The sequence below is a fragment of the Maylandia zebra genome, linkage group LG20, assembly GCF_041146795.1.
Source record: "Maylandia zebra isolate NMK-2024a linkage group LG20, Mzebra_GT3a, whole genome shotgun sequence".
NCBI classification, from domain to species: domain Eukaryota; kingdom Metazoa; phylum Chordata; class Actinopteri; order Cichliformes; family Cichlidae; genus Maylandia; species Maylandia zebra.
In genome coordinates this window covers 17679375-17702867 of record NC_135186.1, presented here as the reverse complement: position 1 = coordinate 17702867, position 23493 = coordinate 17679375, and the positions used below count along the sequence as shown (strand labels likewise).

General features: G+C 41.7%; 1 protein-coding gene across 1 annotated transcript in view; it reads right to left on the bottom strand.

Moving 5' to 3' along the window:
• LOC143414379 (chemokine-like protein TAFA-5) overlaps positions 1-13829 on the bottom strand; it is a 29719-nt gene extending 15890 nt beyond the window's left edge. Inside the window, exons 1-2 of the mRNA XM_076878639.1 lie at positions 13685-13829; positions 2076-2203 (exon numbers count right to left, since the gene is read on the bottom strand). Coding sequence (XP_076734754.1) covers positions 2076-2203; positions 13685-13802 — 246 coding nt within the window. The 5' untranslated portion in view covers positions 13803-13829. The remainder of the gene's footprint in view (positions 1-2075; positions 2204-13684) is intronic.
• Positions 13830-23493: the final 9664 nt, after the last annotated feature.

Sequence of the window (23493 nt, the reverse complement as noted above, 5' to 3'; positions counted from 1 at the left end):
TCGGTCTCATATTTGATTGTACTTTCACTGTAAATCCTTTTCCTACATGCAGAACTGAAGTCCTGAGTCCAAAGCAAGGTTTTTTAGATTGATACTCACTGACAGAAATTATGTTTTTATTCATTAAAAAAAGACTATTTTTCAGTGATTGTGTGTATTCAGTTTGTCAGACGAAGCAACTGTTATAAAGTTTAAGATCTGGAGTTAAAAACAAAAAATCCTGTTTTCATCCGAAGCATTGTCAAGAGATGCTAAGCATTTCTAGATATCTCATGCTACATTAGGCAACAACACTAGCTGGAGACTGCTGCAGCCAGAATTCTGCCAATCATGTGCAAAGAGCTTGATGATCTTGTCGCCTTTGAAAAAAGGGAATAGGTCTGCAACCATTTCCAGTCTGTTGCTGTCTAAAAGGGTTGCGCTTGACTAACTCAGATGGATAGCAATATGTTGGGAATCCGTCTGCATTTTTAAATTTAATGGCAATTATTTGCACATCTTCACTCTGAGAATGATTGAGAGTCCGAGGGAATGAGACAGGCAGCGGTTGTTTGGAGACAGGTTGTCTCTCCCCAGGCAACCTGCGCAATCCCCTTGTGATCATAAGCGATCGCCCAGAGGTTGAGAGGGTTGCACGTGACTTGTCAAAGAAAGGTTATCAACACCATATCTCCACAAGTCATAGCAGGAAGGTGGCCACCTGCTAAGAGAAATGCATTACATTGAATTGTACAGAAAGAATACAAAATTGCTCCATTTTCATGGAGCATAGAGCTGCATAGTGTGAAATTGCCTAGAGATATAGTGTGAAGCACACAGTGACAGAGAGACCTGTATCCATGGTGACTCTAATGTTCACTAAACAAGCAGTAATGTCTGGAGGGTAGATATTTTTCTTTATTCTTTGCTTTCAAACTCATTCATAATGATTATTCTTTTGCATTGATACAAAAAATATATGAAGTTAACCCTCGTGGAGACTAGCAATGCTCCTTGTGCATTGTTTCGCTGCTTAATCAAATGAGAATTAATCAGTGTTCAGTAAGCGATGCAGCACTGGCAGCTCTGAGGCATTGGATGCACTGTGAGAGGAGCCTACAGAGGACCAGATGACACCATATTGAGGGTTTTAAAAATTCAACATGTTTTGCATTCGTTTAAATCTCTAACAAAGTCAGAGAGAGGTCAGACACTAATGTTATCTGTCTGCACACTGCCTAATGCTTTGGTCAACATTTTTACATATTACATATATCTGTCTTGCATTTGCATTTGCAGACGTTTTCCATCAGCTTCCACCTTCTCCATAAAAACACAAAGACAGAATAATAACTACAGAACATTTGTTCCAAATGTGTGATTCACTTGCAGTTCCTAGCTCGTGTGATTTGGTGTCAGATTCAGATTTGACTGGCTTCAAATGATTTGTTTTAGCTTTGGGAGGAGATGACTGAGCCTTGGCTAGTGTGTTTAAGCCATTCTGTAAAATAATCCAGGATGTAGGAAAAAGAAAGTTTTCCACAAGTAGCCCGGGTAATATGGTACACTGCTTGCTTTCAGTGCAAATGTGATACAGCACAGGGCTGATCCAGCAGCTCTGGAGCTGAACATCTTATACTTAGGAGCTGCAGATCAGTAAAAACTAATGATGATTTCACTAATTTCATGAGATTTTCTTCCTATGCACCTCCCAACACATCTTTGCACCACTATTACTGTATATGCTACAGATTCAGGCTTCAGTGTTTCAAAAGTTTGAATTACCAAAATTCAAAACTCCTGTAAAAGTGTAAAACAAACCAGACTGAGGCCTAAAGATATCTAAAAAAATCTTCAAAGTTTGATCCCACAGAGAGCAGTGCTGCATGAATTTTCTGGCATCTTTGTTCCACTATTGATGCAGTGTTTGAAACCTGGATGCTGACCTGCTGTTTGACTGAAATATACTCCCTGTAGCCCAGGGCTCAGGCTTCACCTGACACTATCGGCTGGCGGGGGTTCGCTCATGCTGAAAATGTAGGCGCATTGCTGTTATGTGCATATGGCGTATATTAATGTCACGTCTAGTAAATTACCGTGACGGTCTTGATGCGACCACTGCCCCTGGTGCAGGTCCAGCCGGATCGGTTGAACAGGAGGCTGCAGACCTCCCCCTCCATGCAGGGAGCCATCTCACACCACTGACGGCTGCGAACAATTCGTGCTGGGAGGCAAAGAAAGACATCAGGTCAAAGAGGTAAATTAGACAGAGAGACAGATTCACAGAGCGAGAGAGAAAAACTGCGGAAAAAGTCAACTTTTTTTTCCCCATAACAAACAAATCTGTTGTTTTTATGCTCACCAGACACAAAGGTAACCTTATACGTTGATGTCTCTAAAAGCCTGTAGTATTTTAATGAGGTTCTTGTTGAACTAGCATGTCAGAATTGCCTGTGGTAGTAACCTTTACAGGCCAGCTGGCGGTCCATAAATTACTCTCTTGCTAATGCAAGCTTTCACTGCAACTGCACAGAAAGATTGCTTCCCCCCCTCTTCCCGTTTTGACATTTTTTTCTTGGTGGAAATTAAAACATAATAATGTTTCATTTGTTTAAGCTAAATTATACCCTGAGAAGTTGAGTCCAGCTACAGCTTGGCCATAAATTTGATCCTGTTACAAAATGCACACATCTTCAATTTTCTTGGCATCATCAGAGAGCAGATGAATCCATCTTTTTCCCCCACTGAGGTCCTAATTAGCTGGAGGCTGTGGTGGTGGTGGCATATCTCCATTGTGTTTTACAGGTGTAGCCACAATTTAGGCGATTATTTGTTTTTAGCCTGCCTACCTAAAGAGATCATAGCTTTTATACACTGGAGATCATTGTGGCCATATTAGAACGTGACAAATGACATGACGGAAAATTGGTCAAAAAACACACAAAACGCAGATTGTAATAACAGACAGGGGGCCTTTTTCAAAAATTATTATATATTATATATATTTTTGTTTTTTACATGTGTCTTGTTGTCCAGTAACTGTGGGAGGAGAAAACTGTGTTCATTTAGCATGGACAAATGCATTAGTAAAATTGATGCAGCAGCACCATGGGTTTTTCAGTCTACACATTCTTCTTGTCAAAACCTGATGCCAACAAACCCACAATGCAAATTGAACATTAACAGATCAGTGACAGATTGGGAATTGTTGAGGCGGCGATGGTGAATAATAGAAGGAAATGGATTGCAGATGTCTGGTTAGACCGCTTTTTTATTTATTTTTTATTTTTTGTTGCACTCAGCACCCCCAGATTTACACTTTCAAACTTGCAGTCTTAAGCCCCAATGGACAGTGACATTATTTGAGCACTTCTAGCAGGTTTTACTCAAAATAAACCACAAACAACACAGGCAGCTGTGTTCCCTACACAGTAAACCCACTTATGGAGGCATTTGGCCAACATGTTAGTGGCAGGCTAGCAGCTGTAATTTGGTTTTAGGCCCTCGCAAATGTCAAATGTATTATTTCTGATGTCAGTATTGCTATGGTGCTGGACTTATTGTTTTTAGACTTTATGCAGTTGTGACACAAATGACAGCTGCAGGGGTCTGTAAACCTTAAATTCATTTTTAGTAGCATTTTATAGATAGATTAGAGAGAGGAGATTACATATCAGAAAGGCAATCAAAAACAAGCCTTTCTCCAGTCTTCTTAAAGTTATTTGTTGGCAGAAGACGTCAGGCTGTCACAGCGTAACCAAGTGATGCTCCCATTCTCCCGCTGCAGCCTGACTGCATGACATTGAATTAACATTCGCCTGTCGTCGAGGTTGATAAGCACTGATTGTTCTTTACACAGCGTGCTAAAGCAACACTGAAAGGTTATCAGCTCTCTGCGGACCTGGCTGGGGCCACCGCTCCTGCCTACCCACAATCCCCCGGGGCAGCACATTGTGGAACGGGGTAACATGGTGGGCAAATTGAAAGAGAGGAACTACAATTCGCTGAATGTCCGGAGGAGAGCTGATGGTGGAACCGAGAGGGGAGCCGCAGAAGGGGAAGCGGAAAGAGGTGCGGAAAGGGAGGCCTTGTGACATTTTGCTGTGAGGTATTCCTGTCCAGGCCTTGTTAACGGTCTGAAATTGGTCTTTGGAGTGTCAGACCCCAACTGCTAGTCTGCAATAAAGATCTGCTGTCTTGTGGTATTTATCAAGCTGGCCGAATAGCACCCTCATGTATGTAACGCGGCACACACAATCACTGCTGTGTAAATACAAAGCCATTCTCCCTCAGCAAATAATGGATATTATTTACTCATCGTGGAAGGAGCTGTGCTTTTTTAAGCCTGCTCTCATAGTGTTGCCATGCAGCCAGGGAGAGACAGCAGTTCAACGAAACAATACATAAACCTGTCGTCGCATCGTACAGAACGAGCTTAAGAAGATAGTTTAGCTTTGCGACTGGATTCTGAGACAAAATGGTCATTTTGGCATCATCCTGAGTGGGGAAGAGGCAAATCTAAAGTGACCTTCCTCCTGACACAGCAACGTGCCGCGGTGAATTTTCATTTTCACAGCTATCCGTCAGGTGCAACAAAGCGTAGATTTATCAGTCAGTTGCAGATGTAGTTTTGAGTACATTACAGGGCCAGCAAAACTCAATTTCCAGGGCAAGGAATAAAAGCTGAGCTGGCAAAGCGGTGGGAGTGCTGACTAACCGTGGAGTGCATCAGGCCAGCCAACCCAGAGTCACGCAGGTTGGCTAAAATAAATGCAGTTTTCAGCTCCTGCTGTACTATCCGGGCACCCGATAGCTTGCCCTTGTTACTTTTTCAATGCCATCCATGACAACATGAGTTGATCTATGATGACTTGATGAGTCTCCTGGTGCTGAGAGCCGTGGATTGGTGACACGGCGTTAGGGGGGGATGAGAGCATTGCTGTGATAACCTCATGCACGACAACATCATGAATAACGCGAGCGGCAACAAAACGGCAGCGCTGCAGTTCGGCTTCAGCCTGTCTCCATCCATCAAACCTATCGCTCCCAAAATGCTGGCACGCACAATTGTAGACACATTAAAAAGCTTAGACGTTACAACCACCCACCCACCCACTAAGCTTCTGTGCTAAAGCTGTCTGAAAATATCTGTCTGCTGCTTGATTTCACCCTTCAGTATGCTTTACATGCTGTGGGTATAATAAACCTGGCTTGTTGGGTTACTCAACTGGTGCAAATTGCTGGAAATATTGTGGCTATCTTGGCATTATAGTTTTATCATGGTGTTTGAACAGATTTTCAGGCCTGTTTTGTAATGTTTTCCTGTTTGTTATGGTAACAGCAGAGATGAAACAGCTGGCTGTGGTGGCTAGAAGAGAGGAGGAGAGTGTCTCTGTCTGGCCGACACCTGGGTGGCCCGTCGTGTCGCAGTCGCTGTCGGAGTCCCACCCAGGGACCGCGGACGTCAAGCCAGGCTTATCAGCTGCCAGGGTCCCTGTCGGGGTACGGCTCTGGACCTCAAACTAGATCACACGTAAGACCATCTGTCCCCCCTGCACACGGTGCCAAGCCCTGCCCAGCGCAACACAACACTGCCAGACGAGACTCAGAGCAGGGCAGGAGGCACAACGGCGACTTCTAAACCAGACGCGCTGCTAATCTGATGAAATTCTGCCACTGCAGAAGAGCAAAAAATAACATCAAATTTATACTCAAGCCACAGGCAGCTCATTTAAAATGTATTCAGATGAAGAGAGAGACACTTTCTCACCAAGGACACACCAAAGGATTAATTGCATCGAAGAAAAAAAACAAAGTGACAAATGAATCACTAGAACAATTAATTAAGAGCATCTTTTGAAATGAAATAATGGAACTAATACTGATGATTCTTATGCAGCAGTAAACACCCTACAAGATTATAGCCAGTCATTAAAGCTGGGCACCAAAAACACTGTAACAGGTTTTTACAGGTTTTCGGGCTCATGTTAATTAAACTTCAATCACAGATCAATCTGCAACATTATCCTGACAGCATGGGCCTGATGGGCTGATGATCAGCCCGCCTACAAAATGTATCCACACATAATCATGTATTGTGTTTGTTGAGAATCCAGTTAGTTTCCTGTTGCAGTTTTTTGGGGGGGCTTGCTTTGCATTTCTGGTGGGTAGTGTTTTATTTGTGGTTGTTGACACAGATGGGAAGTTTACGCTCCACTGATCAGAAATCAATAAACCATTAGTAGAGTTGTACCATAAAAAAATAATTTTTTTATGTTTATGAAGTGGTTATAACCAATCTGGGTTAATCCATCAATCAACTGGCTTTTCATGAGCAACAAACTATTGGTCAATTACAGAGGGTCAAAATTAACCAGATGCCAAATATTGTATTTTCAGAAAATACCTGTTCCATATTATTGTAGGGTCTACCTTACAATGTGAAGCGCCTTGAGTTGACTGTTGTGATTTGCTGCTGTATAAATAAAATAAAATTGAATTCAACTGAAAATTTACACGCCTTTAACTACACAGGGGACAACTATCAAAGTTACAAATGCAACAGTGATACAACAAGACTTTTTATCACTTGTCATTAGCCTTTCGTCTTTTTCTAAAGCTGAATTTTGTCACTGCACCGAATCTTTTCTTGGCATCACTGTTGAAAGCAACGTTCCATAGAAAGTTCATTCAAAGGTAGTAAATTGCGCACTTAGACACACTAGTAATCAAACGCTTGTAGATTGCAGGGTGACTCCATTTCCATGAAAAACTATTAAATAAAAATCTTAAAGGTGTTTTTACTCTCTGCATAGAGGGCTTTTAATGTGAAACATCAGCACATCCTTTTTTTTTTAATTGCAATTGCAAATAAAAGAAACATTTGAACTCCTTGGTGAATAAAAATATTTCTCCTAAACAGAAAGAAAAAAAAAACAAGAGTAACAAATTCAATTCAATTAAAATTAACTTTACACGTTCTTTTGTGCTTATGCAACACTGAATAATCATGGCTGTGTTCCATATGAAAGATGAAATTGCTCATGAAACTGCTGCTGTGAAATATACATTCAATAAATATTAAAATGATCAAGATGAGGTAAATATGGAAGGAAGTGCTGTTAGCACTGCAGGCAAACTATGCCAACAACACTAGCAAATGAATGTCAGATCAGAAGCAAACATGTTTTTCAAAGTCACGCTTGTTTAAAACGAGGGCCTGGCTCTGTCTGCAGTTAAAATAAAGAGTACATCTAATCCTCTCGGCTATGCGTCTGCAATATAAATACGAAAAAAACCTCTGCTTTTGTTTTGTTTTGATGCTTCTTCTAAATCACTTCTTTTGCCCGTTTATTGTCAATAACGCTTTGACTGAGCGCAAAACGAGAAGCTTGAACCCAGCATATAAACGGTCTCCCTGCAGCCTCTTATCATGGTGGCCATCGAGCTTCATACGATTACCGTGTGATGTGGTGGCATGGCAACAACGGGCCACGCAGAGAAAGGGAGCAGGAGAGACTTGGGGAGCAGATTAGAGTGAGAGCAGGGAGACAAGCAAGGAAAAGCACATAATCCTCCTGTGTACAGTGTGCAGACTAAACCTGCACAACCCTGACATACAGCAGCACAAAAAGAGGGCAAAAAAGCTTGAAATACACCTACAAAAAGAGTATCAAAAGAAGTAACTTGCAGAAAAAAAGCCACTGCCCTTGCTGCAACATGTTCAGTGAAGTAAAAAAAAAAAAAAAAAACAGGAGGAACAACTCGGTAATATGTCATACTGCACAAGCAATGCAGCTACCGTCTAGGCTAATCAATTCATATATTCACAGGTAACAACAGACTTTATTCACTTTGAGGCTTAGATAGTTTTGTCGTTATGTAATTACTGAAGGCAGAATACAAGCAGGACGGCAAGGGAGATAAGAAGAATTGTCCAATTGCCTCTGTTAAGCCATCAGCTGCAGATTGTAGTAACTTTGAAAATGTCTCAGAGGTTACATCAGACTAAGCCTTGGATTTTAGTTTCGATTCATTACAGGAAACAGTAAAGGCCCTCAAATCCCAGAGCTTTTCGTGGTGATTATAACTCTGCCGATGACTTGATCCAATCTGTGCTCACAGTGTAAATTGCACGTATACACTCCAAAAGGTCAGCTGCTCACGGGGTCAAATGTCAAACTGTGCACTTTATCAGTGTGTAGTGTGAAAAGTCAATCTCCCAAAGTTCTGTGCACAGCAACCAAAGCTGACAAGCATCAGTTCTTTGAAAATCCAGTAACAGACAAACATAAATACGAATAACCCTCCACACTGGTCATACCTATTGGGTAAAAATGGATGTTTATCAAAGCTTCAGTTCTGACTGTAATCACATTACCACTCACCATAGCTGACAATGGAAATGTTGGAACATTATTCTACCTCAGGTGAAAATCAAAGGTTTTACTTCTATACTCTGTTGAGTGTATTCAGCTGTTAATTTTCCAGTGTTAAAACACTACATCTCCAAAACCAGTTATGTAGATGTTTGTAAAGGACATATCTAAAGTCTGAATTCACTCAATAAAGCTTCCTTGATCGCTGTCCATGGTGCTGATCGTTGAGCTGATCTAGCTTATGGATCCTGGTAGATGAACTGGCCTTTGTTCTATTAGGTCAGTCGCCTAATGTCTGCAATATCTTTGGGTACTAATTCATAATACATTATTTGCATGCTAACAGCTAAAGTTTTGATATCCTTAGATCTGATGTCTTTACCAGCTTTAATCACACTACTGGAAATAAAGGTGGACCGTGCAGGTTGTCGAGATATAACAGGATTTGACACTGTTGCATCTGTGACTCACACCTTTACAAAAATGCTCTATTACTTCCAAAAGACAAGTTATCCCCCCGCAAAAATAACCTTCCATATTTCTTATTAGATATTGAACGTGTAGATCCAGCTGCAGAAACCGGGGGAACTAGAGAAGACTATGACGTGGCAAAAATATATCCCACTAGAAGTGAACCAGGGACATTGCAGTTATTTGCTAATCATAAGTCAGCACACATCTTAATTTTTCAATCCTTGGTCTCAGCATTTAATAGCTATTGGTATTATGTATGAGCATGCTCTTGATCTTTCTACCGCTTTATAAAATGAATAGTTACATATTCCGTTCAATCCAGTTTTAACTAGAGTATGTGCCACCCATTGACAACAAAAGCCATCTCAAGGTGCTTTGTATTGTAAGCTAAAGACTTTACAAAGAGAAAGCCAACGAGCCGATGATCCTTTATGAGCAAGCGATTCGCAACAGTGTCCTCACTTTGTAAGACGAGGAGACCTCTTTGTGTTACAAACTGTAACATCCAATCTGTAACACCCAAATGCACACCTTTGTCTCATTTAGTGGCCTCATTCAAATGCGGATCCACAAATACAGAGAAATTAAAGCCATATCCTCTCTTAGCTACTTGTCTGCAACGTGCTTCCACTCTCCCTCTGGATGTGAGAGCACCACTCATGGGTTCTCTTGCAGGATGAAGGAGGACACAGCGCCTGCCTGGCCAGATATCAGAAAACACTGCTTAACTTGTCCATCGGCAGGTTCAGTCATAAAGAGTGCACTAAAAAGGCCAGTTGTTATCACAAGCACAACTTTAGAGTTATTAACACTTTTATTGCACTTACAGTAACATAACTAGTTAAAATCAAGTCTGGCAACCCGCCTCTCAATTTCTCTGTTCTGTGTGTGTCGGTTTCACCACAATACACGGGCCATGATGCAGAAATGTTGAAACAGAGAGCAGAGGATAGAAAAAAAAAGGAAGGAGCACACATAAATAGCACAAGCTCCTGATATGACTGCGTAATCAAGCAGCTAAAAATGCGCCAATGTCGGATAAACCTTGTTCCCGATTTTCAGTTCTAACAAGCCGCATCCACGGGATTGGTTCCTTAGTCTTGTTGTGTTTGAAACTGCACTGACATCCTGCAGCTCCCAGGCAAAAAACGCTCAGCCATGTAGCTGACTGCTTGTCTTCGAGCACACAAAAGAAACACCATATGGACATGCATATAAACCACAGCTCTCCGTCACAAAAAGGAATTTGTTTAAGTTACTCTTTAACCTGAAAAACAAATGAGATTTTTGTGCTCCGTTCACCATATGTTTCCAAAATTAGTCATAGCTGTAAACACCCCGTATCAGGCAGGCTCGCTCGCCTTTGTTTACATGCCACAGACGGAGAGTCAGTGACGGTTCCACTTTCATTAAAGGTCACTGTTCTATCACAGGATCACAAAAGGGCAGTGATCCACTTCTTCTGCAGCTGTGAAAGTGTTGTATAAAACTGATCAGGAAGAAAGTGGAACACTGAAAGAATGATCCCCGGCCTTGGTGAGATACAGAAATATATAAACCTATTTATAAGTCTGTGAATTGTTTATGTGTTTAGAAGGGCAAAAGAGGATTTATGGGAAGGGCCATTAAAGTGAATGTAAATGAATATGCTCTCAGCTAAAAGGTTAGAGAGGATATGTGAGCACAGGCATCATTAAATCCACTGCATTTTGGTGCAATACACACTAATTCCATTTAAAATCCTGGCAACGACTGACGAGCTCAGCTGTCAGCAGAAAATCTTAATATGACCCTGCAAGCAACAGGTCCCAACTTTAATGCGCTGGCTATTAATGGAGCGTAGGGTGTGGTGCGGCAGGAAGCCAGTAATAATCAATTTCCTGCTGCTGTAATCATAGTTCTCTGTAAATTAATTAGCATCTGTTGAGTGTTATGGAAAAATGTCTGCGGAGAGGGAGAGGTGGTTAAAAGCAGCGCGCCGAGAGGATGACATGGACTGTGGGGCTCTGGTGTCAGGGATATTAGATTAAGGCCAACATGAGTCATCGCATGATGGAACTAATGGTGCATCTGATTGTGATATTGTGAGCTCCAATCACACCCCTCCCATCCCTTTCATCGTTCTTATCACCCTTAGCTAGATACTGTCCAATGGCTCAGAGACAGGGGCTCTAAAGTATAAAATCTTATCTACAAAGTGGATGAACACTGGAGTCTCCATTACAAGTGATCTTTATTATTTTTTTTAAAAACCCAGGTGGAGGAGGAAAAGGAGGAGGAAAATTCAACCCAATACACGCTGGAGACACAAAGCAATTACTAATTTGTTGATGTCACAGTGGCTGACTGAAGAAGGCCTAATGCAGACAACCAATCACACAGTTAGGAGTAAAACAGTCTAAAAGGCATCAAAAAGTCAGACATGCAAAGTGATTATCGATTGGCTGGTTAAACAACCAAATTACATCGGCACTTACTTTTAATGGAGAGAGAAGGAAGCCAATACATTTTGTTCATTGGGCTTATTGAGGACAGGTTGCGCTCTGTTGTTGTTGAAGTCTGGCTTTTTACCCAGTGTCAAACGGGGGAGATGATGCTGCTTTGCATTAGGATATTTTTGACATTAATAACTTGGCTGTAAAGTGGCTAATGACTCTTTGTCCTGTTTTCTTCCATTCTCCTTGGGTTGGTAAAGTTTCATGACTGCATAGTGCATGGTTACGACGCTACCATTTTGACAAAGACTGTCCAAAGACAGGACAGTCAGACTGACACAGCGGTGCCGTAGTTCCTGCAACAGCAGGTTTGTCCAGCAGCACGTTTGGAAGTCACGACACAGGCGGACAGACAGAAAACAGCAACTGCATTCCACTCAGGAGTAGCCGATGCAGGGCTGCGGTATTGTGCATTTTGCTTCACTGAAATGGGACTCCTACTGGAACAGAGACATTATTGTTAATAGTTACACCTGTGCTTTTCCTCTTATAATTTGTCATGATGTTCCTGTTATGTCAAAATGTCTGCCATGAAAAAGGTCTGTAGATGCTGTTGTGGCAGAGGAAATGATTCCACGTGTCATTATCGCATGTATTATTGGTCTTGGCGATATTTTAACCTGAAGTTGATTTTTTTTTTTTCATTTTGTTTGCAGATCAGTTTAGTTTAGAGTTTAGTTTCAGATATCCCAGTTCCAGTAAAGATACATTTATCAAAGCTTCCTTGCTTTGGAAATTTGACCAAAGCAAGAATGGATCAAATGAAAAACTAATTTATTTTAAATAGTGTTATTTTCCGCAGTTACTTCTTCTGGGGAACCTGCTTCCAGTGTGGATTTGGGGATACAGACACACTTTACTTTTAAGATTAAGCTTAAATTTCTATGTGTTTATAGTTAAGGCTGGGTCAGGTGACCCTGTACTCTCCCTTAGTTATGCTGTAGTAGGCCTAGACTGCTGTGGGATCACTCTCCATGTGTTTATACACCACTCTACGTTTAATCATTAGTTATTATTAATCTCTGGCTCTCTTCCACAGCTGTTTTTGTCCTGTCTCTCTGTCTCATCTCCAACCAGTCACAGCAGATGGCTGCCCCTCGCTGAGCCTGGTTCTGCTGGAGGTTTCTTCCTGTTAAAGGTTTTTGCTTCCCACACTCGCCAAGTGCTTCATCACAGGAGGTCGTCTGATTGCTAGACTTGAATTGATTGTTGTTATGATTTGGCATATAAATATCGCATCAGTTGAATTTAGTTTTGTTTTTTATTTCCATTAACTAAAATGTTTTTTTCAGTATTTATGTCACTACTTTAATTTTGGTGTTTAGTTTTATTTTACAGTGTATTATTCAGCTTTTCTCAACGGGACCAGAGCATCCAGAGAGCACTCCTAGGTTTGTGAAATTACAATGCAATTACATACATTAAAAACTATCAAATTATTTTTTTTTGCACAAGATTTATTCAAATACTTCATTGTTCTCCACTCCTGCATTACTGCAAAAAATGTACAAAAGTAAATACATGACTAGGTTTCCCACTTTTTCCCACTTTGTTCAGAAACACAGATCGAGATCCCACACTCAACAAGAGTAAAAAGTTTGACACAACTTGTTCAATTAAGTATGAAGCCACTGCTAGCAGCCAGCTAGTGTAGGTTAACATAGAGACTGGAAAGAATAACTGCTAGCCTGGCTCCGTACAAAGAAAACTAAACCCTGCCTGCAGGCATCTCTGAGGTTCATTATTAACAGTAGTATAGAAATATCACAATCATATTTTACAAGAGATCATTCCTTGTACATCCTGGAGACTCTGCTAGTGGTGTTAGGGTTAGGGTGTAAGCCAAGCTAACCAGCCGCTAGTGATCATATGTAGCACACAAGTGTGCCAGGAGACTCGATCCTTAACTCTTGATGAAAAACACTTCCCTAAAAAAAATCTTAAAATTAAAAAAAAAAAAACCCTAAATGCTCAGAGAATATTTCTACTTTAATAGTTTAATTGAACTACAGCTGTTCAATTTATGGTGGTAAAGGTGGAGTTGCATACAACAGGCTTCATATAGGGAAATATTAAAAGGTTTTGACATGCCGACTGCAATATAGTTGTTATAGGTGAAATACAAATAGTTTTTCTTCAAGCATAGGGGAAAAATCCATTGTGTTACAGAAATATTGAAATTACTTTGAACTTTTTTTTCATCAATTACACTTTTTAATTAGATTGTTTCTATGTTTATAGCACACCAGCCGATTCAGTTGCTTGCCAAAGTGACTTCTTCTCCCGCTGTACTGAATCACTCCAGCTACGTTCTCTAATATTTATTCTCCATTGGGCTAGAGAAGTCACTGAACTCACCATCTACGCAGGCCGGCCTCGCCCTGGTGGTGCCGGCGATCTGGCCTCTCCTGCAGGCGCAGCGGGCTGTCTGCCTGGCGATGGTCCGCCTGGGAACACTGCTGTCTCTGTTGAGCATCACTATCTCGCAGGTTCCCACCGCCAACTGGCCTGCCAAACACAGCAGTGAGGATAAAGTACATCACATTAGCATAATGAGTCAGTAATGAACTTATTACAGAGGAGCAACTGGTGTTCAAAGGTGAAAACGACAGGCTGGCTGTTGTTTGCAAAGAGACATTTTTTTTACCTTTTTGGCTTTGTGTTCCACTAAAGAGTTTAATATTCTCATTAAAAATGTCAGGAAAGTTTTTAGTGCTTTAAAAGCAGGCGGCTAGAATGCTTTTTCAGTTTTAATACAGCATGACAGAGTTCTCTTGATGAAAGTGCCTTACAGGGATCATGCAGGGAAAAAAAATCAGTTAAAAGAGCATCTTCCATTTGGCTACCCATAACTGCAAAATAACAAACACACGAGTCAGAGGCTCCGAGATATGAGAGCACCATAAAACAACTTATTGATTTTTTTCACGTAATGGGCAAAATCTAAAGACTTCTTCTGACTGTGAGCATGAATGTTCTCTGCAAATTTCATAGCAGTCAACCCATTAAATAATGAAACATCAAGACTGTTCTCGCCGTGAAATTGACAACACTGGCCATTTGTAGATAACTTATCCTCGCGTGTACCTGAAAATATCCACTTTACAGGCAGTCGCAATAATTAAACAGAGAACTCACAGCCATGCCCGAACGTACAATGTGAGGTTAACACTCTCACACCCTGTTTGAAGCCACATTTATTTATTTTTTGCTCTTTTTTATTTGACTATCCAAATGAGTTGGACCACTGACAGAAATAAAATGTTACTTGGTTGACGGAGTAGAGGCTGCTGGGCACTGCTCCTACACCAGACAGACCAATTTTCAAGCCAAGCTAAGCTCTACTGAGACAGCAAATGGACAGAATGTCTTAAAGTGATGCTCAGAAATCTGTGTGTGTGTGTGTGTGTGTGTGTGTGTGTGTGTGTGTGTGTGTGTGTGTGTGTGTGTGTGTGTGTGTGTGTGTGTGTGTGTGTGTGTGTGTGTGTGTGCTATTCTTATAGTTCTGTCCAAGCACAGAGAATTACTTCAGAGTTCTCCAGGCATTACAAATTGATGGATAACTCCCTGGCCAGGGACACGTGTATAAGCAGCTTTTCCAAGTTTGCCACAGTGTTATCTTTAAATTAATTACACAAACTGGAGAAATCTACATTTTGCAAGCATGCTTTAGTTGCAGATGAACTACATGGGAGGGGCAAGGGGGGTGTATGAAGGGGAGGTTCTCCATTCTTCAAAACATCTAAGAGAAAAGGCAGATTAGAGAAGAGTGTGTACTGCAGTTCCTGTAAGGTCAATCCTTGGCATTCACCAACCATAGCTCCTTTATGCTGCTGCTTCTAGTCGCTTCCCGCCACACTCAAATGCTCATTAAGTGAGACGCTAACTGCTATGTAGCATGAAATGAGCGCAATAATGGCAAAGGTTGAAAGGGTTGTTGATGAACACAAATGACTCATAAAATTACCTGAGCAGTGCTGAGACATCCAAGTATCAGAGCAAGATGTCTGTGAAGATTTAAGGTGACCCTGCGGCATTTCTTTTAGCATAATTCACCAAGTTGAGATACTTCCTGTCCATAGCAACGATAGTTAGGTAGGCGATAGATAGACTCACGGGCAAAAATTAACTTGCCGGGTTGACTGCTTTTCCTTCAGAGCTTTCTGGCATTAAACCTTCTTTCATTTTATATTTTCTAGTTGCAGTTTGTTTGTGTTTAAGCAACAAAATACTTGGTTAGGTCCACATACTTGGTCCACAGAGGAGGGACTCCTCAGTTGTAGGTAATGTTTTCTCTACCGCCGTGCAGGTCAAACTTTATATTTCTACACCAGAGTTGGCTAATCATATTATCCGACTTGTTCTGCCCTACTCGTTTGCTGGAAGTACTTTTCACTTCCAGCAGTGCTACTTGACATCAAAAACAGGCTTACGGGGTATCTCAGCCTCTCAGTTAATAGATCAACGAATGGGCTGCAGTTTCCACTGACAGCCACACTTTGCTATTTAAGCTGATAAGACTGGTTTACTTTTTCCATAAAATTACCTCCAGAAGTGTTAAGAGCCATAAAACAAAACCAGCTCTACAGAGATCTGCTATGTAAATCTAATTTCATAACATCAGCCTTGCTGGCCACCCTCCACCGCGCACCACCATCACTCAGCCCACCCGCCTCTCTCGTTTTTCTGCTGAGGCGAGATCCTGTATACTTGGTTGTTGCTTGGAGGACAGAGGTGCCATCAGATATCAGTGCTCAACACTGAACAGATGAATGGGCTTCATGTAATAAGCCTGAAGGAAGACAACAGTAAGGCGCTGGGGGAGTTGAAGTGGTGAGTTGTGTAGTGTGTGGGTGGGGGTAGCTGCTTTGTAAAGCGCCCTTAGCCATGGCCAGCGCTCCATCATACGTATTGAAGGCATGTTTCATCAAGTCAGGGTTCCCGCTGAAGATGCTGATCTGTTGAGATCTTGGTAAAGGCCTCAAGGAATACAGAATGGTAGTTCACTTGTTCGGTGCAACTTCTTCACCAAGCTGTGCATGCTACGCGCTGAAAAGGTGTGCTGAGGACAATCAGGAGAGGTTCAACCATATTGCAACGAACACTGTTCTAAGGAACTTTTATGTGGATGATTGCCTGAAGTCTGTCAGCACTGAAGAGCAGGCAATCTCATTGATTCGGGACCTCAGGAGGTTTCAAGCTCACTAAGTGGATTTCCAACAGCAGAGCGGTGCTTGCGTCTATACCTGAGGATGACAGGGCCAAAGAAGTCAAGGAGCTTGATCTTGAAAGGGACTGCCTCCCTATTGAAAGAGCTTTAGGGGTTCAGTGGTGCGTGGGATGATTTCATGCCAGAAGCTCTGTCTCTGCAGTGGCAACAATGGGTCGGCAGTTTGCACCACTTAGCTAGGTTTGAGGTAGACAGGTGTGTGAGACCAGTCAACCTTGGCAAGATCTCTTCAGCTCGACTTCATCACTTTGCCGATGCAAGTGAAAGGGGGTATGGCATAGCCACATACCTGGTTTCAAAAAAACAATCTGAACCAGCCACATAGTGCTTTCATTATTGGTAAAGCCAGGGTTACACCATTGAAGCCAGTTACCATACCACGACTCGAGCTTACTGCTGCAGTGGTGGCAGCAAAGATGGACAGGATGGTAAGAGCCGAACTGGAGTTGGAGTTGGAGGAGTCTGTCTTTTGGACGGACAGCACGTCGGTGATTAAGTACCTCAAGAATTAAACAGCAAGGTTTCGTACGTTTGTTGCCAATCAAGTTGCTGCCATTAAGGATAGATCAGCTGTCTCTCAGTGGAGATATGTGAACACCTCGGCCAATCCTGCAGACTTTGCTTCCAGAGGGCTCGGTGTTGGTGCCTTTCTCAAGGCAAAGACATGGATCATGGGTCCAGATTTCATTTTGAAACCAGAAATGGAGTGGCCAGAAATGCCAGACAGTGTATGCCAGCCAATCTGTAATGACCCAGAAGTCAAAGAAGCATCAGTATATGCTCTCGTGGTTGAAGAAGCTGCAGACGCCACCTCTCAGCTCATTCATCATTACTCAAGCTGGCGTCGGGTTAAAAGAGCCGTTGCATGGGTCCTGAAATTAAAAGGTGTGCTGAAGCATCTTGCTCGAAAGAGGAAAGATTTAAAAGCGAATCTCTATGATGGAAGGTTGGAGCAGGAGAAGCAAATGACACACTTCAAGGCTAACCTTCCCATCTTGCCACTTTCTGTGAGTGACATAGCTGAGGTGGAAGTGGAGATAGTGCGCTTCAGTCAAGGGCAGCGGTTTGGCAAAGAGATTGCCAAGCTGCAACAAGGAAAGACAGTGTCTAAGGATAGCCCTCTTTGTCAGTTGTCGCCAGTTGTACAGGATGGCATTCTGAGAGTGGGTGGCAGATTGAGCAGATCTAGCATGCAAGAGGAGTTAAAACACCCTGCAATCTTGGCTAAGGATCAGCATATAGCCACTCTCATTCTCAGATCTACTCACGAGGATCTTGGGCATTGTGGCAGGAATCATGTCCTATCAAAGGTACGGCAGAAGTACTGGATACTAAGATCTCATGCCGCTGTCCGGAAGATTTTGTCCCGGTGCGTCGCCTGCAGACGGCATCATGGGAAAGCAGCAAGTCAGATCATGGCAGATCTTCCTACTGAAAGGCTCACGCCCGATGAGCCACCATTCACAAGTGTCGGTGTGGACTACTTTGGTCCCTTCGAAATCAAAAGGGGTAGGTCCATGATCAAACGGTATGGCGTAGTTTTTACCTGCTTGACAGTGAGGGCTGTGCATATTGAGCTGGCAAATTCGTTGGACACGGACTCTTGTATTCATGCATTGCGGAGGTTCGTTGCTAGGAGGGGACAGGTTCAGTTGATGCGTTCTGACAATGGAACAAACTTTGTAAGTGCAGAGAGGTAGCTGCGGGAAGCAGTGCGTGCTTTGGATAATGCAAAGATTCAAGAAGCCTTGTTGGTTAAAGGCATCACATGGATATTCAACCCCCCCAGCTGCCTCGCATTTTGGAGGAGTTTGGGAGCGGCAGATACGGTCCATACGCAAAGTGCTCAGCTCCGTTGTGGAGCAGCAGATCCTTGATGAGGAAGGTCTGCACACACTGCTGTGTGAGGTAGAGGCGATTATCAATAGCCGCCCTATCTCAAGAGTCTCTACCGATCCGAACGACCTGGAGGCCTTGACGCCAAACCATTTGCTTTTGATGAAAGCCAAAACTCCGCTACCTCCTGGAGTATTCAGCAGGAGCGACTTGTACTCGAGGCGTAGATGGCGTCAAGTCCAGTACTTGGCGGATTTGTTTTGGACACGGTGGATCAAGGAGTATCTGCCAGACTTGCAAAAGCGACAAAAGTGGGCCCAGCCACAAAGAAATATCAGTCAAGGTGATATTGTCCTCATCGTGGATGATTCCGGTCCAAGAAATTCATGGCTAATGGGTCGAGTGATTCAGACGTTTGAGGATGCCAAAGGTAGGGTTCGTCAAGCCAAGGTGAAAACCAGCAAAAACATTCTCCTACGACCTGTGGCGAAGCTTTGTGTGCTGCTAGAGTGTGATATGTAGCGCCCCTTCTACATATTACTGAAGAGACAGCGGTAAAGGCTGGTCTCCTACGGTGAATCATGTGCTTGAACCTCTGACTCCATTCCCTAATCTCCCCAACATACACACATACACGCATCCGCGAAGACATGTTCCAGCTTAAGAAGAGTTCCTGCTGTGTTGAAATCTCCCAATTCTTTGAATCTTTGGGCTGAAGGAGGGACAATACTCGGTGTATCAATGCTCAATCAACAATCATTTATTTCCATACAATTCAACAGTCAGAGCATTACAACGTCCGGACGGGAGAGATGCTACCAGAGGGTCAGGCACATGTCTCAAAATGGTGACGGGTTGCTCAGCTTTTTATAGTCTCTAGTGGCCCCCAGCTAGTCGTAAAAGCCAAAACATCACATTCTTTCTCTGTTACAGCGCCTAAGTTATGACCTCGGCAGCTGTTTCTCTGCTTTCTGTAAGGTGGGGGTATGGAATGTGGTCTGTCTATCTCCCCTGTCTTAGACACAGAGTCTCCTGCTTACAATCTTCTCTTCATGATTCAACAATTAAGCATGTCAAGAAAACAGTGTAACACATTCCCAGCAGATCAAGGGGTTCTCTGTTAACTCAAAAGTATAACGAGAACTAAACTACATACAGCTCACACACTCTATATTAAAGGGTATAATGTGATCTACAGCAGTATTCTAATTCAACTATTTTGATTACATATATAAGGTAACATATAATAACAGAATAATCTAACAGCTGTAACAAGACAAAATGAAGTTTCTGTTGGAATAAGGACTTTAATGTGCCATATGAGCAGTTAAAGTACTTTGTATATTTGCCTGTTCGTTATCTGGAAGGTTTGATTTGTTGTTCTGAACAATATATAAATGTATGTATAAGAGTAATTGTTTTGTGGCTCACAAGAACAATTAGGGGCCAGGATGTTGGAGCCAAGTCCAGGCCAATATTTTACTCAGTTACATCATGCCATATTTAAGTATTTGTCATGATCTTTAAGTTTTTATTATAATCTTGATCATTTTATGTTATAATGTAATATGCTGTGCTCCATAAATTAATCCTGCTTTATTAGTCTGTTGTTGTTGTAAAGTGTTGGTAGATGTCGTAAAGGGGTGTGTATTTGGCCCGCATGCAGAGGGGTGTGGGTTAAGCACAAGGGATATTGTGTAATTGTAATTGTGTAATTTTTTTTTTTTTTGTCTTTGAACCCTTTTATAGCCGACAGGTATTGAAGACACGTTTTCTAAGAGGATGAAAGATGGCATTGTGATGGTGACAGAAGAAGACATCATCGATGTGTTGGTTGTCCTTGAGGCAGCAGTAATCCTGTCTAATCTGAGGGATGTCTCAAGTGCCATTTCCATGCTATTGGGCCTTCTTTTTGCCCTCAACATAGACTATCCAACGGAACTTAAGGACATCTTTGAAGTCATTCAGAACGTCCTAATGAACATTGGTGGAAGGCAGTGCATCTCACTAGTGCATAGTCTAAGAAACAGACTCTTGCTCACAGCATACAATTGCCTTAGTGTTCTTAAACAATTGCTCATTTGTTCATTGTTTAAGAAACTTATGTGAACAACAATATAATGGTGGACTCTGCAGATGCTTATCTCATGCAAGTCAGTAGTTTTTCCTTTGTTTTGCAATTGAGCAGACTCAAACTAATGTTTCTGAAATATTCATATTATCAAATGTTTCAGGAGCATGCACTCATTTTCAGAGATATTGGTTCTGTGGAATTTGTTGCAATTGTAAACGAAGACAAATACAAGAGTTTGATGTCTTAGTTGTTATAAACTGATCTTTACAGTCACTTATCAAAGGTTTTGTACTATTTTAATATTTCAAGTTTTATGCTAACAGGTGTGACTGAGCACAATGAAGTTTAAAAATTTTGCAAATGTAAAGAATAACTTTTCTAAAATAGCAAGTGTCCCGTTGATACATTACATTAATGCAGACTTTATGTTGTTGCTTCACAAGAATCACTACTGTTCCTAGAGTATTGGTCAGAATTTAATCTTCACCCAAACTGGGCTCAAGACCAAGTTCAAATTTATTGTTTCACAGCGAGCAACTTTTGAGTTTTGATGGATTGTGAGCCTGATGAGCTACGTCACTGATTTTTCTGTTTCTCAGATGACTAAGATGGCACAATAAATGGTGAATGTTGGGTGCTCATGAGTAATTGTCTTGTCATGTTCTTAAAACAAACTTTCTGCCTGAAATGATCAGAGACACTTTAATGGAATCTGTGGGTTTTTATTTTTTTTCTGTAAACAACAGAAAATTAATTTAAAGGAATGTAGATATTTAAAGCTGAGATCTAAGATAAACCTAACAGGTAGTTTTGCTGAAATGGATGTTAGAAAGCTAAAAAAAAAAACCAAAAAAACTTAAGATGTTCAATACACATTTTTCTTTACATCCAGTCAATCAACTCTGATAATTAAAATGAAACTGATTTACAAGTTTACTCAGCTACCTTAAGGAGCTCAGTTAATTAATAAACTTAAATCAACTTAGCTAACAGATTATGTTAGTTAAGCTAAAATAGATTCCTAAGTTAAAAGAAGTACTAAAGTATTTGAATTAACTAAAAAACCCAAGTCAACTGAACTTTGACAAGAGTTTAAACAATACATTATTTTAATTTATCTGAAAGGGTTTTCCCAAGTAAAAATTACAATTAAAGGAGTTGAACTGACTAACAAATCTCAGTCAACTAAACTAAGACGAAAGTTTAGACAACGTGATTTTTCATTAAGATAACAATTGGTTGTGTTACAAGAACAAACTCTATAATTATTTCTTGACTTAAAATTTTAAGGCAGCCCTTGATATTTTTAAGTTGAAACAACAAGTTATATTTTACAGTGCACTTTTGTCAGGCAGTTAGCAAGCTGCTCTTTGGTAGATGTCCATATGATGTGCTGAATAGTCCCTGTGTGCATAAGTTCTTTGTTGCTACTGATGTTGAGCCACAGCCTCTTCTCAGTTACAGATTTTGTGGACTTGACAGCATCAAGAAGGGAATGGTTGTCTGTTACACAGACGATAGGGAAGATGTTGTGTGTACCATCACCAGTGGTGAGCTCAGAATAGAGTGCAGCCAGAAAAACAGCTGTTAGTTCCCAGTTACCCCTGTACAGGTGGTCTGGACCGGCTCTCCATCCTTCGGGTCAGAGTCCCTTAATCTCTACGGGTACCCTACCTGACAGGTGAAGTTGAGACTAGTTTAAGCCGGCGGCGAGGAGACTTGCCCAGCCTCTAACTGCCTTCGTCTATGGGCTCAAAATGTGGTCATAAATATTTTGTACTTGTAAATCAGTATTTGTATGTGTAAAAAGAATTTGTGTGTGCGTACAAAAGATTAGTGTGTGGACTTAGCCAAAACAAACGTGTGAATCTCTGCAAGTTACAAGTACGAATTTTGACCCTATTTTTCTTCCTTTCATCTGATTGGTCAATGTCATGTGAATCACAAATGTAACAATCCAATCAGAGAACAGATGGGTTTGGCTGTCGGAAGGGAGCTTTTTTGAACTGCAGGTCCTTGAAGGTCCCTCTGACTCTATGATCTCATTGGCAACCTTAATGAAACATATTTGTCAGCCACACTTATTAACCTCTTAAGCCCCAACGCCCCCTGATACGGGGGCAAAAGGCAGGAGATCAGGTAGGCTTGGGGCTTAAGAGGTTACCGGCAGCTCTCTAATGATCTATGGCACTTGCTGAGTAAAATTTAGTGACCTGGACAGTAGGTCCCAAGGATGTGTTATAACGATTTACTAGAATATCCTATTTATCACACTATAAACTCTAACTATTCTGTTGCTAAGTGACTACAACCGTTGTTGAGGTGGGTCTTCTTTTAGGAGGGAAGGAGGATCATCGTGCGCAGTGATAGAATCCAGTTCCCCGCTGTGTTGGCAGAAGTCCAAAGGAAAGATAAAGTGTAGCCCAGTACAAAGCTCCAGGACTTCACCTTCTTGACTCCGATCCTAACTCAGCATACGATGAGTAGGCAGTTCAAAATTCATAATCCAATCAGTCGATCCACGGTGAAGGGTTATGACTTCTCCTCTGTCGTCCCTCGCTCTAAGTCTTTTCACTGCAGATCTTCAGTCTTCTCGCATCCTACTCACTGGCTCAGGACTAGAGTAAAAAAGCCCCTCTCTGCTTCTGCCTCTCATTTTTATACACCTCTACGGACCTATCTAGACATGTCTAGACATCTACCGGTGGAAACAACATCTACGGACATGTCATGTTCCTCTTTAGGCCCACCCTTTTACAGTGGGGCAAAAAAGTATTTAGTCAGCCACCGATTGTGCAAGTTCCCCCACTTAAAATGATGACAGAGGTCAGTAATTTGCACCAGAGGTACACTTCAACTGTGAGAGACAGAATGTGAAAAGAAAATCCATGAATTCACATGGTAGGATTTGTAAAGAATTTATCCGTAAATCAGAATCAGAATCAGAAAGGGTTTATTGCCAAATGTTGAGCAGGTTTACAACATTAGGAAATTGCTGCGGTGCTTCAGTGCAAACATACTGTCATA